We start from the raw sequence: 24172 nt of genomic DNA, 5'->3' as shown, positions 1-24172 counted from the left end.
TTTTTCTGATCGTTATACAAATCAATACTTATACAATTCAATACTCATAATGGCCATGAGGAACTTATACTACATAGAATCAAGAAAATTATATTATCATCATTATGTATTCGGATTTTATTTCCAAAACATCTGTTGCATATTTGGAATTACAGGAACAATTTACAGGATTTTACTTAAAAAAATTTCTTACTTTTATGGAATGCTAACTATGTTGCTTGCATATATATCTGGTTTATTAGTTATATAAGCGCGCACAATAATCTCTATATTTTTCTTTCTCATTTTTCCTTTTTCTGTGGTTGGAGTTGGATAATGTTTCTGTTTTTATTTCATGTAAAAAAGCTATCAATATCCAAAGTCAATCAAAATTTATTCCATAATAAAAATAAAGAAATATAAAAGTCATCAAAAGAGCTATTTATTTATTTATTTGAATAAAGATGTAAAAAAATAAAATAAAAATGATCTGTCATATTTGATTAAATGAGGTATTAATATCTTTCTATGTGTTGCAATCGAGGACGAAACCACAAATTCCTAAGAAAACTTTAATGTAAATGTGGGATGCATGGGAAGCTTTTTGGTCGAAAATGTGGGCTATATGAAATACTGAAATAATGAATTTACTAATCAACATTTCAAAACCAAAATAGGAATTAGCAATTCTTTCCTATAAAAAATAGGAAAATAAAGAATATTAATTGGAAGAAATTTTTTTAAAGGATGTCAGTCAAAACGGGATAATTTTTGTTAGGAACATTATAAAAACTACATGTGTTGAACACTATGAAAAAACTAAGCATTAGCTACACGCCTTTTAGCAACGATGAAATGTTGCAGCTAAAATTACTTTTTATCACATAAACAGTTTTTAACTACAACAATCAATTTTAGTTACAAAAGGCTAAACAATATATTGTGGTTAAAATTTTTATCCATAGATTATTGGCCAAAATATAGTAAAATCAATTATGGTGGCTAAAAATATGTAGCCATAATTTGTAGACACAACTGATACCTATTTTTAGTGGAAGCTTCAAACAGAAGTTTAATTATCATACAACTTCCTTTAATTAGTATCTTTCAAATATATGAGCATATATAACAAATTCACTGACCAAGGAAATTAGCAATTTAATGAAGAAAGATCATGATTTTGGCATCCATATTACAGTCAAGCAGATTAGTGGCAAAACAATTGGATATTCTATATAACTTTCAACATTTACTATCATCTGCAAGTAGTAACCAAGAAAATTTGTCTTGCAGAAAATTAGAAAATAATTGCCTTTCTATCATCATTATCAATGGCCACATTAAACTCCAGGAAAGCATGAAAACGAAGATCATAAAATTATAGAACCTAAGAGAATATCCATCCTTCGCCATTTTTTGACCTATGTAAATCAAAACTTTAATAATGGCCATGAGCAATTTATACTACAAAGGATGAAGAAAAATATATTACCACCATTGTCTATCCTGATTTATTTGAAATTAAGTAACAACATACAGGATTTTATTTAAAAAATTAGTAACTTTCATGGAATGCCAGCAGTCTTACTTCCATATATATATATCTGGTTTACTAGTTATATAAGCACAATAATCTTTATCTTCTTCTTTTTCTGTGGTTGGATTTGGGCAATGATATTTACATATATATATATATATATATATAATCATATATTTATTGAAGGAGATTCAAACTATAGACCTCTAATAAAAAATAGGAATTTTGCTACTAGACTGTCCTCAAAAGAGCAAAAATCATAAATTCCTAAAATAATTCTAACGTGGAGCACATGGGTAGCATTTTGTTCAGCAGTGGATTTTAAAATCTGACAAGCAGTCAATTGATAGTCTCTAGATTTCCAAAACCGACTTCATAAGCGAAGTTGTCGTTGCCCCATACACACTATCGTTTGGATTTATTAGGAATTAGAAATTCTTTCCTACATCTCAACAAATAGGAAAACGAAGAACATGGAAGAAAAAATTTTAAAGGATCTCAAACAAAACAGGATAAAATAGCATGATAGTGATCTGCATTAAAACCCATACACAAACTACATGCATTAAAGCGTCAAACAAAACCTTTTATCATACAACTACTTCCTTTCATGTCGTTTAATTATATACGTATCACAAAATTCACTTGCTAAGGCAATTAACAAAATTCACTAGACTTTTAAAAAAGTTTAGTCCAATCCAGTCTCATTCAACAGATGGGATTGTTCCTATGATATAAAACAGGGGAAAAGACCAAAAACAAAAAAATACAAAAGCAAAGAAACAAATTACAAACTCCGGCATTGTATTTAGCCTTGTTTTTGTTACCAACATCATTTGAAAAAATTTTCCCAAAAAAAACATCATTTGTACTACTTTTCTGTCTCTTTCTTTTGTCTTTCATGCTCTAGTCTTCACAATCTTATCTCCAGAAAAGCTTATAAACATGACTTTACATATAAACCACTCAATCATAGACATGAGTAATATATATTCCAATCTATTTAATATTACCACATCCTTGTTTTTATTTTACTTAGCAACCTAATATATGTATATGCTTTCTATATATACATGTCAACAAGGAAGCGGCATCAAAGCTCCCAAAGCTACAAAATTTTTTGTCTGGAAGATCTAGATAGATGAAGAAAGAAACAGAGAGACGAAGTCGACGATTGGTGTTAGTTCCATGTCCATTACAAGGCCACATTAATCCGATGCTTCAACTTGGCACAATTCTTGAATCCAGGGGCTTCTCCATAACAATTGCTCACACCAGTTACAACTCCCCCAACCCTGAAACCCACCCTGAGTTCAGCTTTCTTCTCATTCCCGACGGCTTATCAGACCGTGATATCTCGTCTGGGGATTTGATATCTCTTGTATTGAATATTAACCATAATTGCAAAGAAAGTTTGAATCAACTGATTCAACAAGAAGATCCACATAGGAAAGAGATAGCCTGCATCATCTCTGATGAACTCATGTATTTTGCCGAAGCTGTGGCGGCTAATTTGAAGCTCCCTAGCATCGTCCTACGAACCACCAGTGCTGCCACTGCGCTTGCTTGGTCTGCTGTCCTCGAACTCAAGGCACAGGGTCTCATACCCTTCCAAGGTAATTAATACTATTTCATTTTCTCAAATAAGTTTTTAAAGATGTACGCCATTCATACCATATACTCCATAACTCTGTATTACAGACTCTCGGTCACATGACTTGGTTCCCAAGCTTCATCCCCTGAGATTCAAGGATCTTCCCATCTCCATATTTGCAGATTTTGAAACTGCTGCAAAACTAGCAGTTTACTCTTACCGAAATAGGACTTCTTCTGCGGTCATTTGGAATACCATGGATTGCCTCGAACAGTCACGTTTATTACAAGTCCAACAAGAACATAAAGTTCCAATCTTTCCTATAGCTCCTATGCACACGATTGCTCCACACACATCAGGTAGCTTACTTAAAGAGGATAGAAGTTGCATGGAGTGGCTAGACAAGCAATCCCATAACTCTGTTATTTATGTAAGCTTGGGGAGCATAGCATTTTTAAGTGAGAAAGAAGTAGAAGAAATGGCATGGGGACTAGACAACAGCGAGCAGCCTTTCTTGTGGGTAGTCAGACCCGGTTCCATTTCCGGCTCGGACTGGATTGAGCTATTACCTCAAGGGTTCAGAAATGGTGTTGGTGAGAGGGGATGCATTGTGAAATGGGCACCACAGAAGGAAGTTTTGGCTCATGAAGCTGTTGGAGGTTTTTGGAGCCATTGCGGATGGAATTCAACCCTGGAAAGTATATGTGAAGGAGTTCCAATGATATGCAGACCATGTTTTGGTGACCAAAGAGTGAATGCAAGGTATGTGAGCCATGAATGGAGGATTGGAATTGAGTTGGAGAAGCTGGAAAGAGAAGAGATTGAAAGAGCAGTAAGAAAACTTATATTAGGTAATGAAGGGAAGGAGATGAGGGAAAGGGCCAAAGATTTGAAGGAGAAAGTTACAGTTTATACTAGAGAAGGCGGTTCTTCCTACAATTTCTTGAACGAGCTCGTGAACTTGATCATGTCTTTTTAGTTGCAGCAGTGGTTTTGTCCTCGTTTGGAAGGGCCAAGTTAAAGGGTGAAATTAACCCGCTTCTACATATCTTTATTTTAGATTCTGTATACACAATTTAGAGAATTATACATTATGATTTTATTTTTTTTATTTTTTTATTTTTTCCTTAGTGGTTCCACATAGATTCCACTCCTATATATTCATATTAAAAACATGAACTTTCTTTATTGAAAGAAGAAAAAGATAAAAATGCCCATGTGAAAATTCCACTAGCTTTGATAATATATTTCTTACTACGTAATTTTCTTACTACGTAATTTTTTATATTTATTTATTTATTTATTATGCCAATCCCCGCAGCCTTCCAGATCAAATTCTAATCAGAGCCCACGGTGAGAGATTGAGGGCCTGTTTGATAATATTTTTTTATTTTTTGTTTTTAAAACATTTTTTTCAAAATAAAAATAAAAATAATTTTTTATTGTTTTATAAAAATAATGAGTGTTTAGCTATTTGTTTTTGAAAATAATTTTTAAAAATTAAAATCATACTTTTTAAGGATGGTGCACGTGGTTTCGGATTGTGCAGAGTAAATTTTTATTCTTATTTTCTTCTGTCAACGCTCGAGTGCTGATGTAGTGAAACAAGATATTTTTAATTTTTTTGAAAATTATAAAAAAGATTTTTTTTTATTTTTTTTATTTGTTCTCTGAAAATAGTTTTTGAAAACTGATGGTCAAACAATATATTTTTGTTTTGAGAACAATTTTTTATTTTCAAAAATAAAAAATAGTTCTTAAAACAGATGATCAAACAAGTTCCGCATCTCTACTTATTTAGACTTAGACTAAGATAATGACTACATTTAACATATTTATATGCAAAATCTTTGTACTGTTTTCTGGTGTAGATCAAGGAAAAATGTCAAAAGAAAACAGAGCAAATTACTAACTCTACCATTTTTTATGATGGCTTGGATGTTTTACATTTTTTTTTTCCCAATAATCTTTCTCTTTCTTTCCTATTCATAATTTCTCAATCATGGATTTAAATGGATTACTTTTAACCAATTTCATTTGTACTACATTTTACGTTTCTTTATCTTACTTTTGCATTATGTGAGAGTGAAGTGGCACTAAACCATTTTGTTTTACCTAAGTAAGCACACAAGTCTAAACCACATTTCTTTGTCGTCTAAATACCATGCTGATCTGGGCATGTTTCTAGTGTTCGATTAGAAGTGCCTAAGAATTGTAAAATATCTTAGACCCCAATTTTTATTTTTTTATTTTTAAATATATTAATGCAGGCCCAATTTGAATTGGGCTCATATTTCTACATCAATTCCAGTGAGGACCAGAGTCGTCGACTAAGTCTGCAACAGGTCAAGAACTTACCAGAAAGTTCGGCAAAAACGCCCGAAACGGTTTGACGCGAAAGTACATGAATTTTTTTAAGCTTCTTATAAATACCAAACCTATCCAAACGTTTCTTCAAGTCCAAGCAGCAAAAGAATAGTGTCAATTTCCAATCGCACATTAGCACAGATCTAGTTTAACTCTCTCCCAACGTCTGCAATTAACATCCAGCAAAAATGGCAATGATCCCAAGCTTCTCTGGTGGCCGACGAAGTAGTGTCTTTGGGCCTTTCTCTCAAGACATCTGGGACCCATTCAAGGATTTTCCATTCCCCTCTTCACTTTCCTCTTCATTCCCACAATTTTCTCCGGAAAACTCTGCATTGGTGAACATCCGGATAGACTGGAAGGGAACCCCAGAAGCTCATGTGTTCAAGGCCTATCTTCCGGGCCTAAAGAATGAGGAAGTGAAGGTCGAGATTGAAGACGACAGGATGCTCCTCATCAGCGGAGAGAGGAATGTGGAGAAGGAAGACAAGAATGGCACGTGGCACAGAGTGGAGCACAGCACTGGGAAATTCCACAGGAGATTCAGGCTACCAGAGAATGCCAAAATGGAGGATGTTAAGGCTTCCATGGAGAATGGTGTTCTCACTGTCACTGTTCCTAAATTGGTGGTTAAGAAACCTGATGTCAAAGCCATTGAAATTTCTAGTTGATATCCCAAATTTGTGATTCTATTTGTCTCTGTTTTTAATTTTTTTTTTCTGGAATTTGCTACCTACCTAAAGCACACCAACTTTGTAATGTGGTTTCAACTATAGTATAGTTGGAACCAAAATATGTATAAATCTTTTGTTGCTCTATTCGTAAAACAGTTTTACATCTTATACTTTCAGTTTTTTGTTCTTAATTCACTAATATTTTCATCCTCAAAAAGCTTTGTTGGGTAGGAAAGAAGGGAAATATGAAGGATGAATAGGATAGGTAAAAACACTTTCGGATGATAAATATTATTTGTCATAATTAGAGATGGATTACTAATGATTTACTATCTGTTAAGATATAATAATATCTATCAAAGTTTTATTGGCAAATAACAAAATTGTTTGGTACACATTATATGTTAATTTAATTTGGTACACATTGCTGACATGTGTACCGTTAATAACAAGTTAAATTAAAGTGCCAATTGAGATTTCAACATCATCTGCTTAAATAGTAGTTTTTTTTAGTTATTCTATATTACATTTCATTAAAGGATATCTTATTACCTATTCTAAATTTCTAATTTACAAGTAATACAAGGACATATATTTTCTGTTTAATTAATTTGCTTTATAAATTTGCAACAAAATGATAATAATAATAATTTGCTTAGATGGATTTTGGTGATTCTTTAGTTGTAGCATAAAATTTATTGTATCTTTTTTTCCTACCAAACAAACCAATTAATTTTTCATTCATCCTCCTGTTTTTCTTTTATATATATATATATATATATGCATTTTTTAAATTTCCCCTTACCAAACACAACTTAAATTAATGTGTTGATAGCATACTGACAAATGTGACAGTACTCTCACATGCATTTCACCAGAAAAACTAGTACTCTCACATGCAAAAAAATTCATTATACAAAAAATAAGTAAATAAATAAGTGTAATAAAGAAGCCCACCAACCACATGTCTCTACGTCCAGAGGCAAACGAAAAGCTGTTGTTAATTTATTTTTTTACATTGCCTGAGTAATGATTCTAGCTAGCATTTGTTTTATAAAAATGGACCAAAACAAGGCTGATCATTTTTACTTGGTTAGGAATATCATCTTAACCGACTCCCAATTTGCGAGTAATTTTAATTTCTTCGAGTAGAGAAGAGAAATGAGAAACAAATCACAAAGTGGAGGCCATTAATGGCGATTAACATTACTCCCATGTCTATATCGAGGTAACGTTAATCCTATGCTTCAGCTTGGCAAAATCCTTCACGCCAGGGCTTTTCCATAACAATTGCTCACACCAATTTCAACTCACCCGATCCTTAATCCCACCCTAATTTCAGCTTTCTTCCAATACCAAACGGCTTATCCAATCAAGAAATCTCAGCCGGGGTTGATCTGACCCATATCATATATTCACCATCATCAATGTCAGTTGCAAGCTCAATTTTCAACGACTATTGGAATCACATAATGATATATACATCTGCATCATATTAGATGAACTTATGTACTTCTCTCAAGCAGTGGCTACCAATCTAAAGCTTCCGTGCATCACTTTGCGTACTAATAGTGCTGGAACTTACCCTCCTTTCCAAGGTACATATTTAAAATAAAAAATTAAACTTTTTTGCGCAATAATCTTTATGTTTTTCTTTTTCTGTGGTTGGATTTGGACAATGTTTCTTTTCATTTCGTATAAGCTAATTGCTGTTTTTTGTGATTCTAAATTCTTGTTTAAGAAGCTTCGAAGTAATTATGAACATGAGGATTTGATGGGATGATGTTTGGTGATGAAGTGAAGAGGAAGGAAGCAAGAAAAAAAAAAAAAAAAAAAGGCAGCAGACCCTGCTAGGTGTTTTTTCTTGTATTTGATGGGTGAAATTACTGTTTTATCCCTCTTTAACGATATATAAGTCTATTACTTTGTGCCAAACAATAAGAAAGGGGTTTTTTATTTGTTTTTAGAGAGAGAAACAGAGGGTTCATCAAAATCCCCATCAATGGTGTCATACTCTTGGTGATTAAGCTTGTAATCTGTTCAAGTTAATGAGAATCGTCATCTCCTTGCTTGCCCGTGAACATAGATCATCTTGGTTGAACCATGTAAAACTTTTGTGTGTTTTTTTTCTCTCTCCTCTTATATTTATGTGCTTGTCTTTCTCTCTCTCTTTATTTTTCATTTGGGTTTGTTTTGAAATCATCTATTACATCTATATTTGCTTGTTTGTGGACTAGTTGTGGGTTGTTTGTTGCTTGTGGACATATATATTGCTCGCTATACACATGTTAAATCTCTACAAATTGGTATCAGAGCCTAGGTTGGTGAAAATCTGGAGATTGGAGATTGGAGATTTGGGGCTTTTGTGTAGCTTGTTGTTGTTAGTGTTTTGTAGTGGAATTGGAGGTTCCCTTGGTTGAAGCTAGGTTGATTATAGCGTACCCAAGTAAACTTGACCATGTCTACTAAGTTTAAGGTGGAGAAATTCATGAGCTCAAACGATTTTGGCCTTTGGAAGATGAAAATGAAGACGGTGTTAGCCAAGGAAAGGTTAGATATGGCTTTAGAAGGTGAGGAACACTTACCGGAAATAATGGATGTTAGAGAGAGGAGGGAATTATTGAAAAAGGCATATAGTTTAATAATTCCTGGTCTTGGAGATATGTTGAGAAAGGTGTCAAAGGAAACAATGGTGGCGGATGTTTGGAGAGTTTTGGAAGAAAGGTTCATGGCTAACTAGGTACCAAACTGCATCAATTTGAAGCAACAGCTATATAGCTTCAAAATGAAAGAGGGAACCTCTTTGAGTGATAATCTTGATGACTTCATTAAGTTTATTCAAGATATGGAGAATATGCAAATCTCAGTTGAGGGTGAGGACTACTCAGTGATTTTACTTAATTCTTTGCCTCGAGGAAACGAGCACTTTATGAATACTCTCAAGTATGGAAGACAAACCTTGGATGTGTAGGAAATTATAGCGGTGATAATTGCTAAGGATGCAGAGAAGAGCTTGATTGGCAAGAGTAGTGATGGGATGGGGCTCACGGTGAGAGGTAGAACCTCAAATCAGCTTATTGGTAGAAATTGGTGAGGTAAAAGTCGAGGTAGATCTAAATCAAAGGATAAAATGAGGTGTCAGGACCCGTCCAAAATTCCTTGCCGGAACCCTAGACAAATCCTGATCCCAGGGAGACCCTGACGGATCGTCCTATATTGTGAAGTCCCACATCGGTTGGAAAGGGGAACGAAGCATGCCATATAAGTGGGTGTGGATACCTTTCCCTTGAAACGCATTTTCAGGAGGGCAAGTAAAACCACGAGGGGTAGGATTGGGCTCACCAGGTAGCTTCCAAAGCGGACAATATCTCGGTTGGGCCGGGGAGGCTTAGGCCAGTGGGACTAGCAGGTGAAAGGGTGGGACCCCTAACCACTGAGACGCGTTTTGACAAAACCATGCGGGCTGGGCTCAAAGTGGACAATATCTCGTGCGAGTGGTCTGGGCTGTCACAGATGGTAGCACAGCTGGACCCAGATCGGTGTGCCAGCGAAGACGCTGGACCCCAAGGAGAGTGGATTGTGAAGTCCCACATCGGTTAGAAAGGGAAACAAAGCATGCCATATAAGTGGGTGGGATACCTTTCCCTTAAGACGCGTTTCCAGGAGGGAAACCAAAACCGTGAGGGGTAGGATTGGGCTCACCACCTAGCTTCCAAAGTGGACAATATCTCGGTTGGGCCGGGGAGGCCCAGGCCAGTAGGACTGGCAGGTGAAGGGGTGAGACCCCTAACCACTGAGACGTATTTTGACAAAATTGTGCGGACTGGACCCAAAGCGGACAATATCTCATGCGGGTGGTCTGGGCTGTCACATGAGGTGTTTCCTTTGTAACCAATTAAGGCATTTGAAGAAGGATTGTCCAGAGAGGCTTGGAAAGGGGAAGGAAAAGCAATTCGATGGAGATGCAAGTGTTGCCTCAGAAGGTTATGAAAGCTCCAAAGTATTGCTTATAATCGACCGAGACAATGGTGTTGGGTGGATTTTTTACTCGGATTGTACTTTCCATATGATTCCGATGAGGAGTTATTTTGATACATTTGATAAACTAGATGGAAGACGTGTTCGTATGGGGAACAATGCAGTTTGCAATGTTGAGGGGATTGGTACGATGAAGTTGAAGCTTCACAATGGAGTTGTGAGAACTTTGTTGGATGTACGGTATATTCCCGGGTTAAAGAGGAATTTGATTTTTCTTGATACATTGGATGAGCATGGATATAATTATAAGGCCGAGATAGGCACTTTGAAGGTCTTGAAGGGTTCAATGGTAGCGATGAAGGCTTCTAAGAAGAATGGCTTGTATGTCCTAGATGGAAGTGTGGTTCAAGGTGAAGCTTCAATCTCGGTGAACGAGAAAGTGAGCGACACCACGAGAAAGTGGTACAGAAAGCTAGGCCATATTAGCGAGAAAGAGCTAATTGAGTTAGTAAACAAGGGCTTTTATGTGAGCATAAAGTGGAGAAACTTGACTTTTGTGAGCATTGTATCTATGGCAAGCAAGCTAGGGTGAAGTTCAACATTGCGGTGCATCGACCTAAGGGGATCTTGGATTATGTTCATGCCAATGTATCTGGCGAGGACGAATTCAATGGGTGGTTGTAGGTATTTCATGACCCTCATTGATGATTACTCAAAGAGAGTATAGGTTTACATGTTGAAAACCAAGGATGAGGCTTTCATTAAGTTCAAAGAATGGAAGGTTATGGTTGAGAACCAAACCGGAAAGAAGATGAAGATGCTCCGAAGGGATAACGAGCTCAAGTATTGCAATGAGGAGTTCAATTCCTATTGCAATGAGCATGGAATTGTGAGACATAAGACCGTGCGGATGACTCCTCAATAAAATGGTTGGTCTTGCTGAACGTATTAATAGGACCATTTTGGAAAGAGTGAAGAGCATGCTTTCCAATGCTAAACTATCTACAAAGTTTTGGGCGGAGGCAGTGAATACCACGATGTACTTGATCAATCGGTGTCTTTCGAGTGCTATTAAGTTCAAGACTCCAATGGAAAAGTGGTCCAAGCACGCACCGGATTTAAGTAATCTCAAGATCTTTGATTGCACTTCATATGTTCATGTAAACAAAGGCAAGTTACATCCAAGATCTATAAAATGCATTTTCTTGGTGTACCCGGAAGGTGTCAAAGGCTATAGACTATGGAATCCGGATATAAGTGTGTGATTAGTAGGGATGTGGTGTTCAAGGAGAGTGATGTTCTAGTGGAGGTGATGTTGACAAGGATACATTCGATCTTGGGATTAAGGATAATCCAAGAAAGAAAGTGACTCATGAGGTACACCGTGATACACAAGTGACTCAAGAACAAGTTGATGAGGTTGTTGATCGTACCGATGAGGAGGTGGTTGATGTTGATAACCTCCATGATTAAAATTTGGCTCGCGATAGAGAACAAAGACAATCCGAGGCACCAGCGAGGTACGGTTTTGCGGATTGTATTGCATATGCTCTCAAAGTTGTGGAAGAAATGGACTCGGAGCCTAACACTTTTGAGGAAGCTTTAGCTTCAAAAGATTCAGTAAAGTGGAAGGCAGTCGTGGATGAGGAGATTGATTCCTTACATAGAAATCAAACTTGAAAGTTAGTAGATAAGCCTAAAAGTGGAAGGGTTGTAGGTTGCAAGTGGCTGTTTAAGAAGAAAGAAGGTGTACTCAGAGTTGAGGCATCAAGGTTCAAAGCTCGATTGGTTGCCAAGGGTTATACTCAAAAGGAGGGAGTGAATTTCAATGAAATATTCTCTTCGTTGATGAGACACACTTCTATTTGATCTTGTTATCACTTATGGTTCACAAAGGTCTTAAGTTGCATCAATTGGAGATCAAAACAGTGTTTTTGCATGGAGACCTTGAGGAAGAGATTTACATGGCTTAACCTGAAGGATATGCAAGGGGTGCCAAGGGATACTTGCTTCAAAAATCGCTTTATGGTTAGGCAATGGTATAAGAAATTCGATAAGTTCATGCTTGGTATTGGCTTTAAGAAGAGTACGTTTGATCTTTGTGTGTATTACAAAGAGTTGTGGAATGGGGAGTTCATTTATCTCTTATTGTATGTTGATGATATGTTGATTGCATGCAAACATATGGATGAGATTGATAATTCAAAGAATTTGATGAGTTCTAAGTTTGAGATGAAAGACCTTGGAGAAGCTAAGAAAATTTTGGGGATCGATATATTTTAGGATAAGGAGAATCAGGAGATATTTGTCTCTCAAAGGAAGTATATTGAGAAGGTCTTGGAGAGGTTCAACATGGGTGGTGCAAATCCCGTGATCACGCCTTTAGTACCCCACTTCAAATTGTCATCCAAGCAATGCCAGGAAAGTGAACAAGAGAGGAAGAGTATGGCTAAAATGCCATATGCAAGTGTTGTAAGTTGCATCATGTATTTGATGGTGTGTACTAGACCGGACATCGCTCATACGGTTAGTGTGGTGAGTAGATTTATGAGTAATCCAGGCAAACCACATTGGGAGGCTTTGTAATGGATCCTAAGGTATTTGAAGGGATCCATGGATGTTGGCTTATTGTATTAAAAAGAGAACAATGGTAATGGTGATTGTGTTGTTGGATATTGTGATGCAGACCTTGGTGGTAATCGGGACAAGAGAAAGTCCTTGACGGGTTATATATTTTTGGCTTGGGGTAATATAATTAGTTGGAAAGCATCGTTACAACTAGTGGTTGCACTCTCAAGTATCGAAGCCGAATATATGGCAGCCACGAAAGCAAAAAGTGAGGCATTATGGTTAAAATGGTTGGTAAATGAGCTTGGTGTTCCCTAAAACCAAGTGATTGTGCATTGTGACAACCAAAGTGCAATCTTCTTGGAAAAGAATCAAGCCTTCCTGGTCCGTACAAAGCATATCAAGAAGAAGTACCACTTTGTTCGAGAATTGATCGACAAAGGTGAAGTGGATTTGGTGAAGATTGCGGGTGAAAAGAATTTGGCGGATATGTTAACCAAGGTAGTGCCAACAGAGAAGCTTAGGCTCTATATGAGTCTAAGCAATGTGCAAAGCAAGTGATGAGGATGTGTGTGCAAGCAATGAGTGATGGGAAGTGATTTGAAGAGTTTGTGAATTTAGAGTCAAGGTGAAGAAATGTTGTGTTTTATGACTCTAAATTCTTGTTTAAGAAGCTTGGAAGTAATTGTGAATATGAGGAGTTGATGGATGATGTTTGGTGATGAAGTGAAGAGGTAGGAAGCAAGGAAAACAAATATAAAAAAAGGAAAAAAAGTCAGCAGATCTAGCTAGGTGTTTTTTCTTGTATTTGATGGGGCAAAATTATTGTTTTACCCCTATCTAATTATATGTAAGCCTAGGACTTCATGCCAAACAGTAAGAAAGGGGTTCTTTTTATCTGGTTTTAGAGAGAGAAACGGAGGGTTTATCAAAATCCCTATCAATGGTGCCATGCTCTTAGTGATTAAGCTTGTAATATCTTTAAGTTAATAAGAATCATCATCTCCTTACTTGCCCATGGACGTAGATCTTCTTGATCAAACCATGTAAAACTTTTGTGTGTTTTCTCTCTCTCTCGCTCTCCTCTTATATTTATGTGCTTGTCTTTCTCTCTCTCTAGATTTTTCATTGGGTTTATTTTGAAATCATCTATTACGTCTATATTTGCTTGTTTATGGACTGGTTGTGGGTTGTTTGTTGCTTGTGGATGCATATATTGCTTGCTATACATAGGTTAAATCTCTACACTAATAAATCACAAGTCAATAAATTTTTTTTTTGTTGCAATTAATTCATATATATATATATATTAGATATTTATTGGAAGGAATTCCAACTATTGACCTTCAATAGAAGATAATGGTTTTGTTACTAAAATATTTCCAAAAGGATAAAATCATAACCATAGAGCACATTGCTAGCTTTTTCATCACCAATGGATTTTAAAATCTGACAAGAAGTCAATTGATAGTCTCCAGATTTTCAAATCAGACTTTATAATTGGAGTTGTCGTTGCCTCATACAAACTGTCTTCTGGATTCCATTAGGTATTATAAGTTCTTTCCCACATTAGAACAAATAGGAAAAAAAAGATTAAAGGATCTGAATCAAAACAGAATAACATAAGATAATAATAAAGTAACCCTTACAAAAATTACATATGTTAAAGCTTCAAACAAAACTTTTATCATACAACTACTTCCTTTAATCCTTTCATTATATACATAGAACTAAATTAACTTGCTGAGACATTTAACTAAATTCACTTCCTCAGGAAATTAACAAAATTCATGAGACTTTTAAAATAGTTTAGTTTGTTAGAGAAAATATAAATCAAATGAAAGCCCATCTTCAATCAATTGAGATCCTGAGTTCAGAACTCAACAACTCCATCCAAAATAAATAATAAATTAAAAACACATGTAAGAAGCTAGAAAGAAGTCCAGAAAAGACGGGCCAACATTTGAAGGGGAGTATTAGAGTCAAATGAAAGCCCACCTTCCATCAGTTTAAACTTTTGGAATCAGTGGTAATTCAACATAGTTAAATCCAATTCAATCTCATTTAACAAACTATTTATATGATATATAACAAGGGAAAGGACCAAAAATTTTTAAAAAAAAAATGCAAAAGTAAAGCATAAAATTACAAATTCCAACATTTATGTTTAGAGTAATGTTAAAGGCACCATCTAATTTATCAATATATTTATCAAGGATATACATATCATTATTTGATTAATTAACAATAATAATATAACCTAAAAATAGATAAGTATACCCTTAATAGGATAAGTAGTATTATTAAATAATATAACCTAAAAATAGATAAGTGTACGCTTAATAGGATAAGTAGTATTATTAAATATAAATCAATCCAATAATAACATGTCTACTTTTGGTAAATATATTAGTGGACTAGATAGTACATGTAGCATTATTCTTGTATTTTGTTACTAACATCATTTTTACTTCTTTTCTGCCTTTTGCTTTCATCTTTCATGTTCTAGTCTATAGGATCTTATCTCCAAAAAAGGTTATAAAAATGACTTTACATATAAATCACTCAATCGCAGACATGCATACTATATACTCATCTATATTATATTACTGCATCCTTGTTTTCATTTTACTTAGCAACCTAATATCTCTATAAGCTTTTCATACATGCAATATACATCTCAACAAGGCGGGGGCAGCAAAACTGTCAGGATTTGTCCAGAATTCCTTTCCGGAACCCTAGACAAGCCCTGATCCCAGGAAAATACCACCGAACCTTCCAACGTAAAATCCGGCAGCACCTCCCCTAAGGGTAGGACTTACCACAAATTTCCTGCACTGAAAACACACTTCTATAAACATCCCCTTATTCCTCCCACATTACTACAAGTTGATTCCACAAATTTACAGCACTTCAAAAAATGACAGCAACTTAGTGCATAAATAAAATGCGTCCAATACAGTATACAGAGCATTATACAATAAATGTGGAATTAATACCATGACAGATAAGAAGCAATACAAGATAGAGAGGAAAAAGGGAAGAAATACTTCTTGGACTTTCGGCAACGAACTGAGACGTTGGGCTCGCCCCGAACGATCAACGTCTCCCAACCTGGACCTAGGGGAACGGAATTTAAAAACGTGAGATTCTAACCATCTCAGTGAGTGACCCTATCTACTGAACACCTTTAATATTAATAATATACCAAATAAAGGGATTTAATTAATACCAACAATTAAATAAATAAATAATAACCATTTGAAGGTAATACTTTCTCTCAAAACCCTCACTATTCACTCCTTTGGAAATGTTTCCCTTTTAAAACATTTTCGCAAAACCCGCTATTCGTACTTCCCGAAAACCAAGGGATCAAATAATTTACTAAACAACAAATAAATAAATACCCCAAATATAAATAAAATGTAATAAATTATAATAAATAATTTTTGTACTCTTTGGGGTTTGAAATTTCTATCCGAAAAATTTGTACTTGACGCACCACACCATATACCAGTGATGCCCTCCGATACCCAGCGTCCTGAGTACCGACTGGCGAGAAGATTAAAGAGAGAAACTTGCAAACGGCACTTCGGCGTCCCGACAGTACCGCTGCTGAAACCGTCATCCCGGCCAAGGAGGGGGGTGGCTGTGGCCAATATCAAACTTGCCTGCCCACGGTCTAATGGCAACTCACGGGAGACATAATACTTGCGCGCTAAACCACATATACATATACCAGAACACCAATACTGTATGAATGCGTCTAAAATAATTATTTAATCAACCATACCATTCTTTCCAAAATTACCGTGGGAAATATATTAAATTTTCACACTTACCATCCCACATATTTTCATTTAACAAACCGGTACGAAATATTGATAACAAGTAAAACAATAATTTTTCTCGTAATACGAGGTTCAACAACCGTGGGCATAATTATAAAATTAAACCACCATTTTAAACAAATATTTTCATAAATATTTAAACCAATTATGCCCAAAAATAATACTTAAAACCACGTACGATTATTACCGAAATATACTTTGCTCATGCATAATAAATAAATTAAATCACAATAAAATCATAATTAAATTGTACCACATGAGCATAATTTAAATACCAATTAAACACCAATTAAACATAATTAATTGCCCAAAATATTGTTAAAGGTGGGTCACTCACCTGGAGCACGCAATTAAACCATGATCCACCATGGGATCAATTCCATGACTCACCCGTGCTCCTAGAACACAATTCACACACAGTCAAATAAATTAATATTTTATTCGGATAAATAATACCCGATACCCGAGGGGTTAAACACAAACGTTAACCAAAGTTGACGAGTAATATACCGAATCGAAGCTTGAGCGACGAGGATTACAAATCCGGTCTTACTTCCCGGAGATCGGACCGGTGGTGACCGGAATCTCGGCGGAAAGCTTTCAGGATTCAACTATTCGATTCTCTCAATCTATCGCGAATTGGCGGAAAAGGACCCCGGATTTGGATTCAGGAGGTCGGAATTAGTGGACAGGGACCGGCGGTGCAACTGGGTACTCGCCGGAAATCGTTGGTTGAGATTTTTGGCGGTTTTGTAGATCGAGGGGAGAGGATTCCAACGGGACCGGCGGTGAGGCAAACGGAGGCCGGACGGCGGAGAGATCGAGTTTTGAAGATTTTCAGCGCCTCGCCGAAAAACGCTCTGATCCCGGCGCGTCGGAGATCCGGTGGCCGTGAAATTTGGTGGGATGGCCGGAAATGAGGAGGTGGTGAGGGGTGTATGGCGCGTGTGACCTGAAAATGGCCGGAAACGGGTCAACGACGGTGGCCACCAGTGGAGGGAAAAATCGCTGCCGAGCTTCACCGCCTCGATCCAGGCGAGTCCGGCGATCGTCGGTCGAGAAATTTCAGGGTTTGGCCAGAAATGGGAAGACGCTCCCGTCTGGCCGGAAAATTGGACGATTCCGGCAGCCGGTCGGCTTTCTCTCTCTCTCTCTCTCCTCTCTCTCTTTCTCTCTCCTCTCCGGCGTTTTTGCCAAATAAAAGCCACCGTAGGTGACACTGTTCATCCACGTGGACCAATCAGGTGATGACACGTGGCGTTACTTTGTACTTAAGCCAGATATAATAAAATATTATGGTATCCGGCGAACTTCAAACATCCATAACTTTTTAACCAAATGTCCAATTTAAGCGTGCCGCTAGTCTATGAACTCATATCGACGAGCACTTTACAACTCCCGGCACCATTTGGACAGTTTGAATCTCGACTTGTTTTGCCCATAACTTTCAAACCGTAACTCCGTTTTTAACGTGCTACTAGTCTACGAACTCGTGCCAACGTGTACTTCGTAACGGTACCTCCATCAACCTAGAATTCCAATCGGGTCAAAAAGTCAACTTTTGACCCCTTCGGTCAACGGTCAACGGTCAACCTCCGTCAACGTGCAAAAATTCCGACATGGTTCGGGATGGGGTGTTACAAAAACTCCCAAAGCTGCCAATTTTTGTGTGTATTTATGCAAAAGACGGCTTATCAGACCGTGATATCTCCCACCCTAATTTTTGCTTCCAGAGAATGCCAAAATCAAGGATGTTAAAGCTTCCATGGAGAATGGTGTTCTCATTGTCACTGTCCCTAAATTGGAGGTTAAGAAACCTGATGTCAAAGCTATTGAAATTTCTGGTTGATTTTCCAAATTTGCGATTCGATTTGTCACTGTTTTTTTTTTTTTTTTTTTTGGGGAATTTGCTACCTACATAAAGTATATCAACTATAATGTGATTTCAATTATAGTATACTTGCAACCTAAATTTGTACTTCTATTTTTGCTTTACTTGTAAAATAGTTTTACATTTTACACTTTCAGTTCCCTGCTCTTGATTCAATAATATTTTTTCATCCCCAAAAATCTTTCCTAAGTAGCAAAGAAGGGAGATGGGAAAGATAAATAAAATACGTAAAAAGATTTTTGGGATGATAATGTTATTTCTCTTATTTAAGAGACAGATTACCAATGGACGTTGATATGATAATTTTAATATTTATCAAAGTCTTATTAGTTATGATGATTAATAATGATAAATATTAAACTTCGTGTATTAATTTGTACTATGATTTTGATTCTTTAATGCAAAAGATATAGATATCTTCTTACGGATTCTAAACTTCTAGTTTACAATTAACGCAAGGGGCCCTATAATTTCTTCTTAATTAAGTTACTTAAACATATTAGCAACATAATAATAATAATTTGCTTAGACCAGTTTGGTGATTTACTTAGCCAAAAGGGAATGACCTCTATCGAGTTTGTTGATTATATGATTCAAAGAAGTCATGCTTGAGGCTTATTTTTTGTTACATAGTTGCTGTCATCAAAACTACGTCGTTTCACCTTATATCATTAAACAAAACTGTGAGTTTTGCTTGGTGGTTTAGAGAGAAACTAGTATAGTCACATAAAGCTTTCCAAGAATTCTAACAGCAATGGAGTTCTGCAGCAACTATTTTCTTTGGTGTAATATAATCTAAGTTCTCTTTCTCTTTCTCTTTCGCTTTAGGTTTTTCTCTTTAGCATTCTCTTGGGTAAGAGTTGTGAGGTGAGAAAGGTTGTAAAAAGGGATTTTTTGGGTATGGTATATGGGTTTTATATTAGCTTCTAAAACAAAGAACGAGAACTATATAAGCTGTAAAACACATTCAGTTATAGTGCATTGAACTCCTTGTGGAGCTCCGAGGTTGTAGATTCAATCTTGAATCGAACCTCATCAATTTTGTGTATTTTTTATTTATTTTATTAGTTTATTTCTTGAATGTTGGTGTGCTGAAATTGTAACAATGGTATTAGAGCTTTTCAATACATTCAAGGATTAGAGGAATTAACTCCTGCCTGCAACATGTTTGATAAAATTTCGAAGAAGCATTCAATGGCAAAAGGGATTTTTCTTCTCTAGAGGCAAAAGATGAAGACTTTTAGTCCAGCAGAGAGTTGCAAAAGCACTAGACAATTATATCCCTCCAGAATTGACTAAATCACAGAAGAAGAATATGGATGAGATAGCTTATAGTACCATAATCCTCCATCTTGCAGATAGTCTTATAAGAAAAGTAAATAATTCAGATACTACCTTTACTTTTTGGAAAAAAAATTAGAACAATTATATTCTGTAAAATCTCTTCCCAACAAAATATATCTTCTAGAAAAATTCTTTGGATTCAAGATGAATTCTTCTAAGGATCTAGATGAAAACCTAGATGAGTTTAATAGGTTGTGCTTAGATTTAGCAAACTATAATGAAAAGTTTTCAGATGAGCACCAAGCTGTGATTTTGCTAAATTCAATTTCTGAAAGCTATAAGGAAGTAAAAAATGTAATTAAATATGGGAGAGAGGTTCTAACTACTGAAATTGTAACAAGTTCTTTAAGATCCAAGGAATTAAAGATGAAAATTGAAAAACAAGAAAATGTACATGGAGAATGACTTATTACTAGAGGTAGGAAAGGTAGCAGAGATTCTGGAAAGTATAACAATAATTGGAGAAGCAAATCTAGAGGAAAGAGCATATCTATGTCCAGAACAGGAGGAAAAAGATGCTTCTATTGTAAAAAGAAGGCCATTTTACCAAATATTGTTATAAAAGGAAGAAAAAAAAAAGAAGAAAATAGAGAAAGATCTGAGGAAGATGGAGATGCTGCACTAGCCAGCAATGAGAGTGAAATTGGTGATGTTCTTACTGTATCAACTAATCATGCAAGTCAATAATGGACACTAGATGCAGGCTGCACTTTTCACATGCATCCAAGAGAGGATTGGTTTAAGAACTACAAAAGGATCAATGGTGGACAGGTTCTATTGGGAAATAATATGGCTTGCAATGTGGTTGGGATAGGTAATATCTCAATCAAAATGGCAGATGAAGTGGTTAGAATATTGAGCAATGTGAGGCATGTACCGGATTTACAAAGAAATTTGATTTCTACTGGGGTATTGGATGAAATTGGATACTTTTGCAAATCTAAAAATGGACAAATGAAGATTTCAAAGGGCGCTTTGACAGTTATGAAAGGTATTAAGAGGAATGGACTATGTGTTCTTCAAGGGCAAATAGTAATAAGCTCTATTGCAGCTGCAAGTTCAGAAAATCATGATGAAACACAACTATGGCATAGAAGATTGGGGCATATTAGTGAAAAAGGGCTTCAAGTACTGAACAAACAATGTTTTTTTGGGAACAAATAAGACCAGTAAAGTAGAATTCTGTGAGTATTGCATTTTGGGGAAGCAACACAAGTTGAGTTTCAAGCTAGGCTCACACAAATCAACCTCAATCTTGGATTATGCACATGTAGATTTATGGGGACCTTCAACAACACTAACTCATGGAGGTAATAGGTATTTTTTTTATCTATTGTTGATGATTTCTCTAGAAAGGTTTGGGTTTTTCTTTTAAAGCATAAAAATGAAGCTTTTACAAAATTTAGAATTTGGCATGCTTTAGTACAAAACAAAAAGAGCAAGAAACTCAAAGTTTTAAGAATTGATAATGGTATTAAGTTTTGCAATTATAAATTTGATAATTTTTGTAAAGAAAATGGCATCTTGAGACACAAAACACCCTCATCAAAATGGTATTGTTGAGAGGATGAATAGAACCTTGTTAGAAAAGGTTAGATATATGCTTATTAGTTCTGGTTGACCAAAGCTTTTTTGGGGTGAGGCTATGATGAGAACATCATTTTTAGTTAATAGATGCCCTTCAATAGGTATGGAGTTGAAAACTACAAAAGAAAAGTGGAATGGTCACCCTGCAAACTATACAAAACTAAAAGTTTTTGGATGTGCAGCTTATGTACATCATAATGATGGAAAATTTGAGCCTAGATCTTTAAGATGTGATTTTCCAGGCTATCCTGAGGGAGTTAGAGGATATAGACTATGGGTTAAAGACTCAAAAAGTTATAAAACAATTATTAGAATAGATGTTTTGTTTAATGAAGATATAATTCCTTGTTTGAGTGACCAAGTTACAGACTTTAGTAAAACAACTACTAAAAATATTGTACAGTTTGAGGTGGAGCCTTATAACCAGCCAAGTAGTAAAGAAACTCAACAATCAGCAGCTGAAATAGGTGAATCTCAGCAAGTACAACCACTGGAAGAAGTAGATGTACCTCAAGGAGAGACAACACCTTAACAAAATCAAAGATTTGTCATTTCACAGTAGTATAATCCTCTACAATATTACCAACTTGGCAGAGATAGAGAAGAAGGGTGGTAAGAATCCCAACCAAATTTAATCCTTTTGATTATAATATATTTGCTTTGGTTTCATATTAGGATATTTTAGAAAATGAACCACAGTCATATACTGAGGCAATAAAAGGTAAACAAGCTAAGCAGTAGCAAAATGCCATGTTAGAGGAGTTAGAATCTCTACATATGAATCAGACATGGATTTTATTCCCAAACCAAAAAGTCAGAAGTTGGTAGATTGCAAATGGATATTCAAGGTGAAAGAAGGTATGACAGATCCAGAACCTATAAGATTTAAAGCTAGATGTGTGGCTAAGGGATTTACACAAGTAAAAGGTATAGATTACAAGGAAATCTTTTCTCCTGTGATAAAGTATACAACTATTAAAGTAATACTATCGTTGGTAGCTCATTTCAATTGGAAATTGGAGTAGCTAGATGTTAAGATAGCTTTTTTACATGGAGAATTAGATAAGACAATTTATATGAAACAACCTGAAGATTTTGAGGTAAAGAATTTAAAACAGAAGCCGGTTTACCTATTAAAAAGGTCATTATATGGGTTGAAACAATCCCCTAGGTAATGGTACAAGAGGTTTGATACCTATTTAATTAGAATTGATTTTAAGAGGAGTAGTCATTATAGCTCTTTGTATTACAAAGGCGAAAATATTAATTTTTTAGTTCATCTACTTCTATATGTGGAGGACATGTTGCTTGCCGGTCAAAGTTTAGAGAATATCAATCAAGTTAAGGAAGCTTTGAAAGCTGAATTTGATATGAAGGAGCTTGGACATGCAAAGAAGATTTTGGGAATGAGTATTAAAAGAAATAGAGTAAAGAATTTGTTATTCTTCAATCAGGAAGATTATATTCGGAAAATCCTTTCTAAATTTTCAATTTCAGAATCAAGATCAGCAAGTGTTCCTTTGGCAAATCACTACAAGTTATCTGCAAAGCTTTGTCCTAGCACTGAAGAAGAAAAAGAAGAAATGGCTAACGTTCCATACTCCAGTGCAGTTGGTTCTATCATGTACACTATGATTTGTTGTAGATCGGATTTGTCTCATGCGATTAGTATTTTGAGTAGGTATATGGCTAATCTAGGAAGAGAACATTGGGAAGCTATGAAGTGGCTATTAAGGTATTTAAAAGGAACTTCAAATTTTGGTTTAGTATTTAATCATTGCAAAGATGGTGTGGTACTTAGAGGCTATGTAGATGTTGATTATGGAGGAAATAGAGATCGAAGAAGATCTACTTCAGCTTATATATTTACTGTGTATGACAATTGTGTTAGTTGAAAATCATAATTATAGTCTTAGGTAGCTCTCTCCACAGCTAAGGATGAATATGTTGCAACAACAGCAGCTATGAAGGAAGTACTTTGGTTGAAAGGCATGTTAGAAGAGTTAAAGTTGTTGGAGCAAAAGGCAGTGGTTTATTCAGATAGTTAGAGTTCTATTCAACTTTGTAATAATCCAATTTTTCATGAGAAGACTAAGCGTATTGATATTAAGTATCATTTTAATAGAGATGTGGTTGAGGAAGGTCTAGTGAAGTTAGAGAAGATATCCATAGAAAATAATCCGGTAGATATGGGAATTAAGGTGTTACCTGTGAGCAAGCTTGAGTTTTGCAAAAGTTTTCTCAAGGTTGATACAAGTTGATAATGAAGAAAGTGAGCTGAGAAACAAAGGAAGTTCAATGAGCTTTATATTGCTTGACTTATTTGAATCAAGGTGGAGATTGTTGGTTATATGATTCAAAGAAGTCAAGCTTGAGGCTTATTTTTTGCTACATAGTTGCTGTCATCAAAATTACATCGTTTCACCTTATATCATTAAACAAAACTGTGAGTTTTGGCTTGGTAGTTTAGAGAGAAGCTGGTATAGTCACGTAATGCTTTCCAAGAATTCTAACAGCAATAAAGTTTTGCGGCAATAGTTCTACAACAACCGTTTTCTTTGGTGTAATATAATCTAAGTTCTCTTTCTATTTCTCTTTAGGTTTTTGTCTTTAGAATTCTCTTGGGTGAGAGTTGTGAGGTGAGAAAGGTTGTAAAAGGGGATTTTTTGGGTATGGTATATGGGTTTTAGATTAGCTTCTAAAACAAAGAAAGAGAACTATATAAGCTGTAAAACACATTCAGTTATAGTGCATTGAACTCTTTGTGGAGCTCTGAGAACGTAGATTCAATTTTGAATCGAA

At 35.6% G+C, this 24172-nt stretch overlaps 2 protein-coding genes across 2 annotated transcripts; both read left to right on the top strand.

Annotated features, from left to right (window-relative positions):
* Positions 1 to 2562: 2562 nt before the first annotated feature.
* Positions 2563 to 4320, top strand: LOC107410876 (UDP-glucose iridoid glucosyltransferase). The gene is made up of 2 exons (XM_016018361.4): positions 2563 to 3132; positions 3218 to 4320. The coding sequence occupies exons 1-2, from the start codon at positions 2658 to 2660 to the stop codon at positions 4087 to 4089; spliced, it is 1347 nt and encodes a 448-aa protein (XP_015873847.3). The 5' UTR covers positions 2563 to 2657; the 3' UTR covers positions 4090 to 4320.
* A 1204-nt stretch (positions 4321 to 5524) lies between these two features.
* On the top strand, positions 5525 to 6287 carry LOC107410900 (18.5 kDa class I heat shock protein-like). Its single transcript, XM_016018382.4, has one exon. The coding sequence runs from the start codon at positions 5666 to 5668 to the stop codon at positions 6146 to 6148; it is 483 nt and encodes a 160-aa protein (XP_015873868.3). The 5' UTR covers positions 5525 to 5665; the 3' UTR covers positions 6149 to 6287.
* The last annotated feature ends 17885 nt before the right edge of the window (positions 6288 to 24172 follow it).

Source organism: Ziziphus jujuba, chromosome 10 (assembly GCF_031755915.1).
Source record: "Ziziphus jujuba cultivar Dongzao chromosome 10, ASM3175591v1".
In the NCBI taxonomy this organism is placed as follows: Eukaryota; Viridiplantae; Streptophyta; class Magnoliopsida; order Rosales; family Rhamnaceae; genus Ziziphus; species Ziziphus jujuba.
The sequence above is the reverse complement of the archived record's forward strand: the minus strand, read 5'-3'. Positions and strand labels throughout refer to the sequence as shown.

Coding starts and splice junctions, on each gene's coding strand:
- LOC107410876 (XM_016018361.4), top strand. CDS start 2,658: ATGAAGAAAGAAACAGAGAGACGAAGTCGACGATTGGTGTTAGTTCCA. Junction 3,133..3,217: donor GGGTCTCATACCCTTCCAAG/GTAATTAATACT, acceptor TCTGTATTACAG/ACTCTCGGTCACATGACTTG.
- LOC107410900 (XM_016018382.4), top strand. CDS start 5,666: ATGGCAATGATCCCAAGCTTCTCTGGTGGCCGACGAAGTAGTGTCTTT.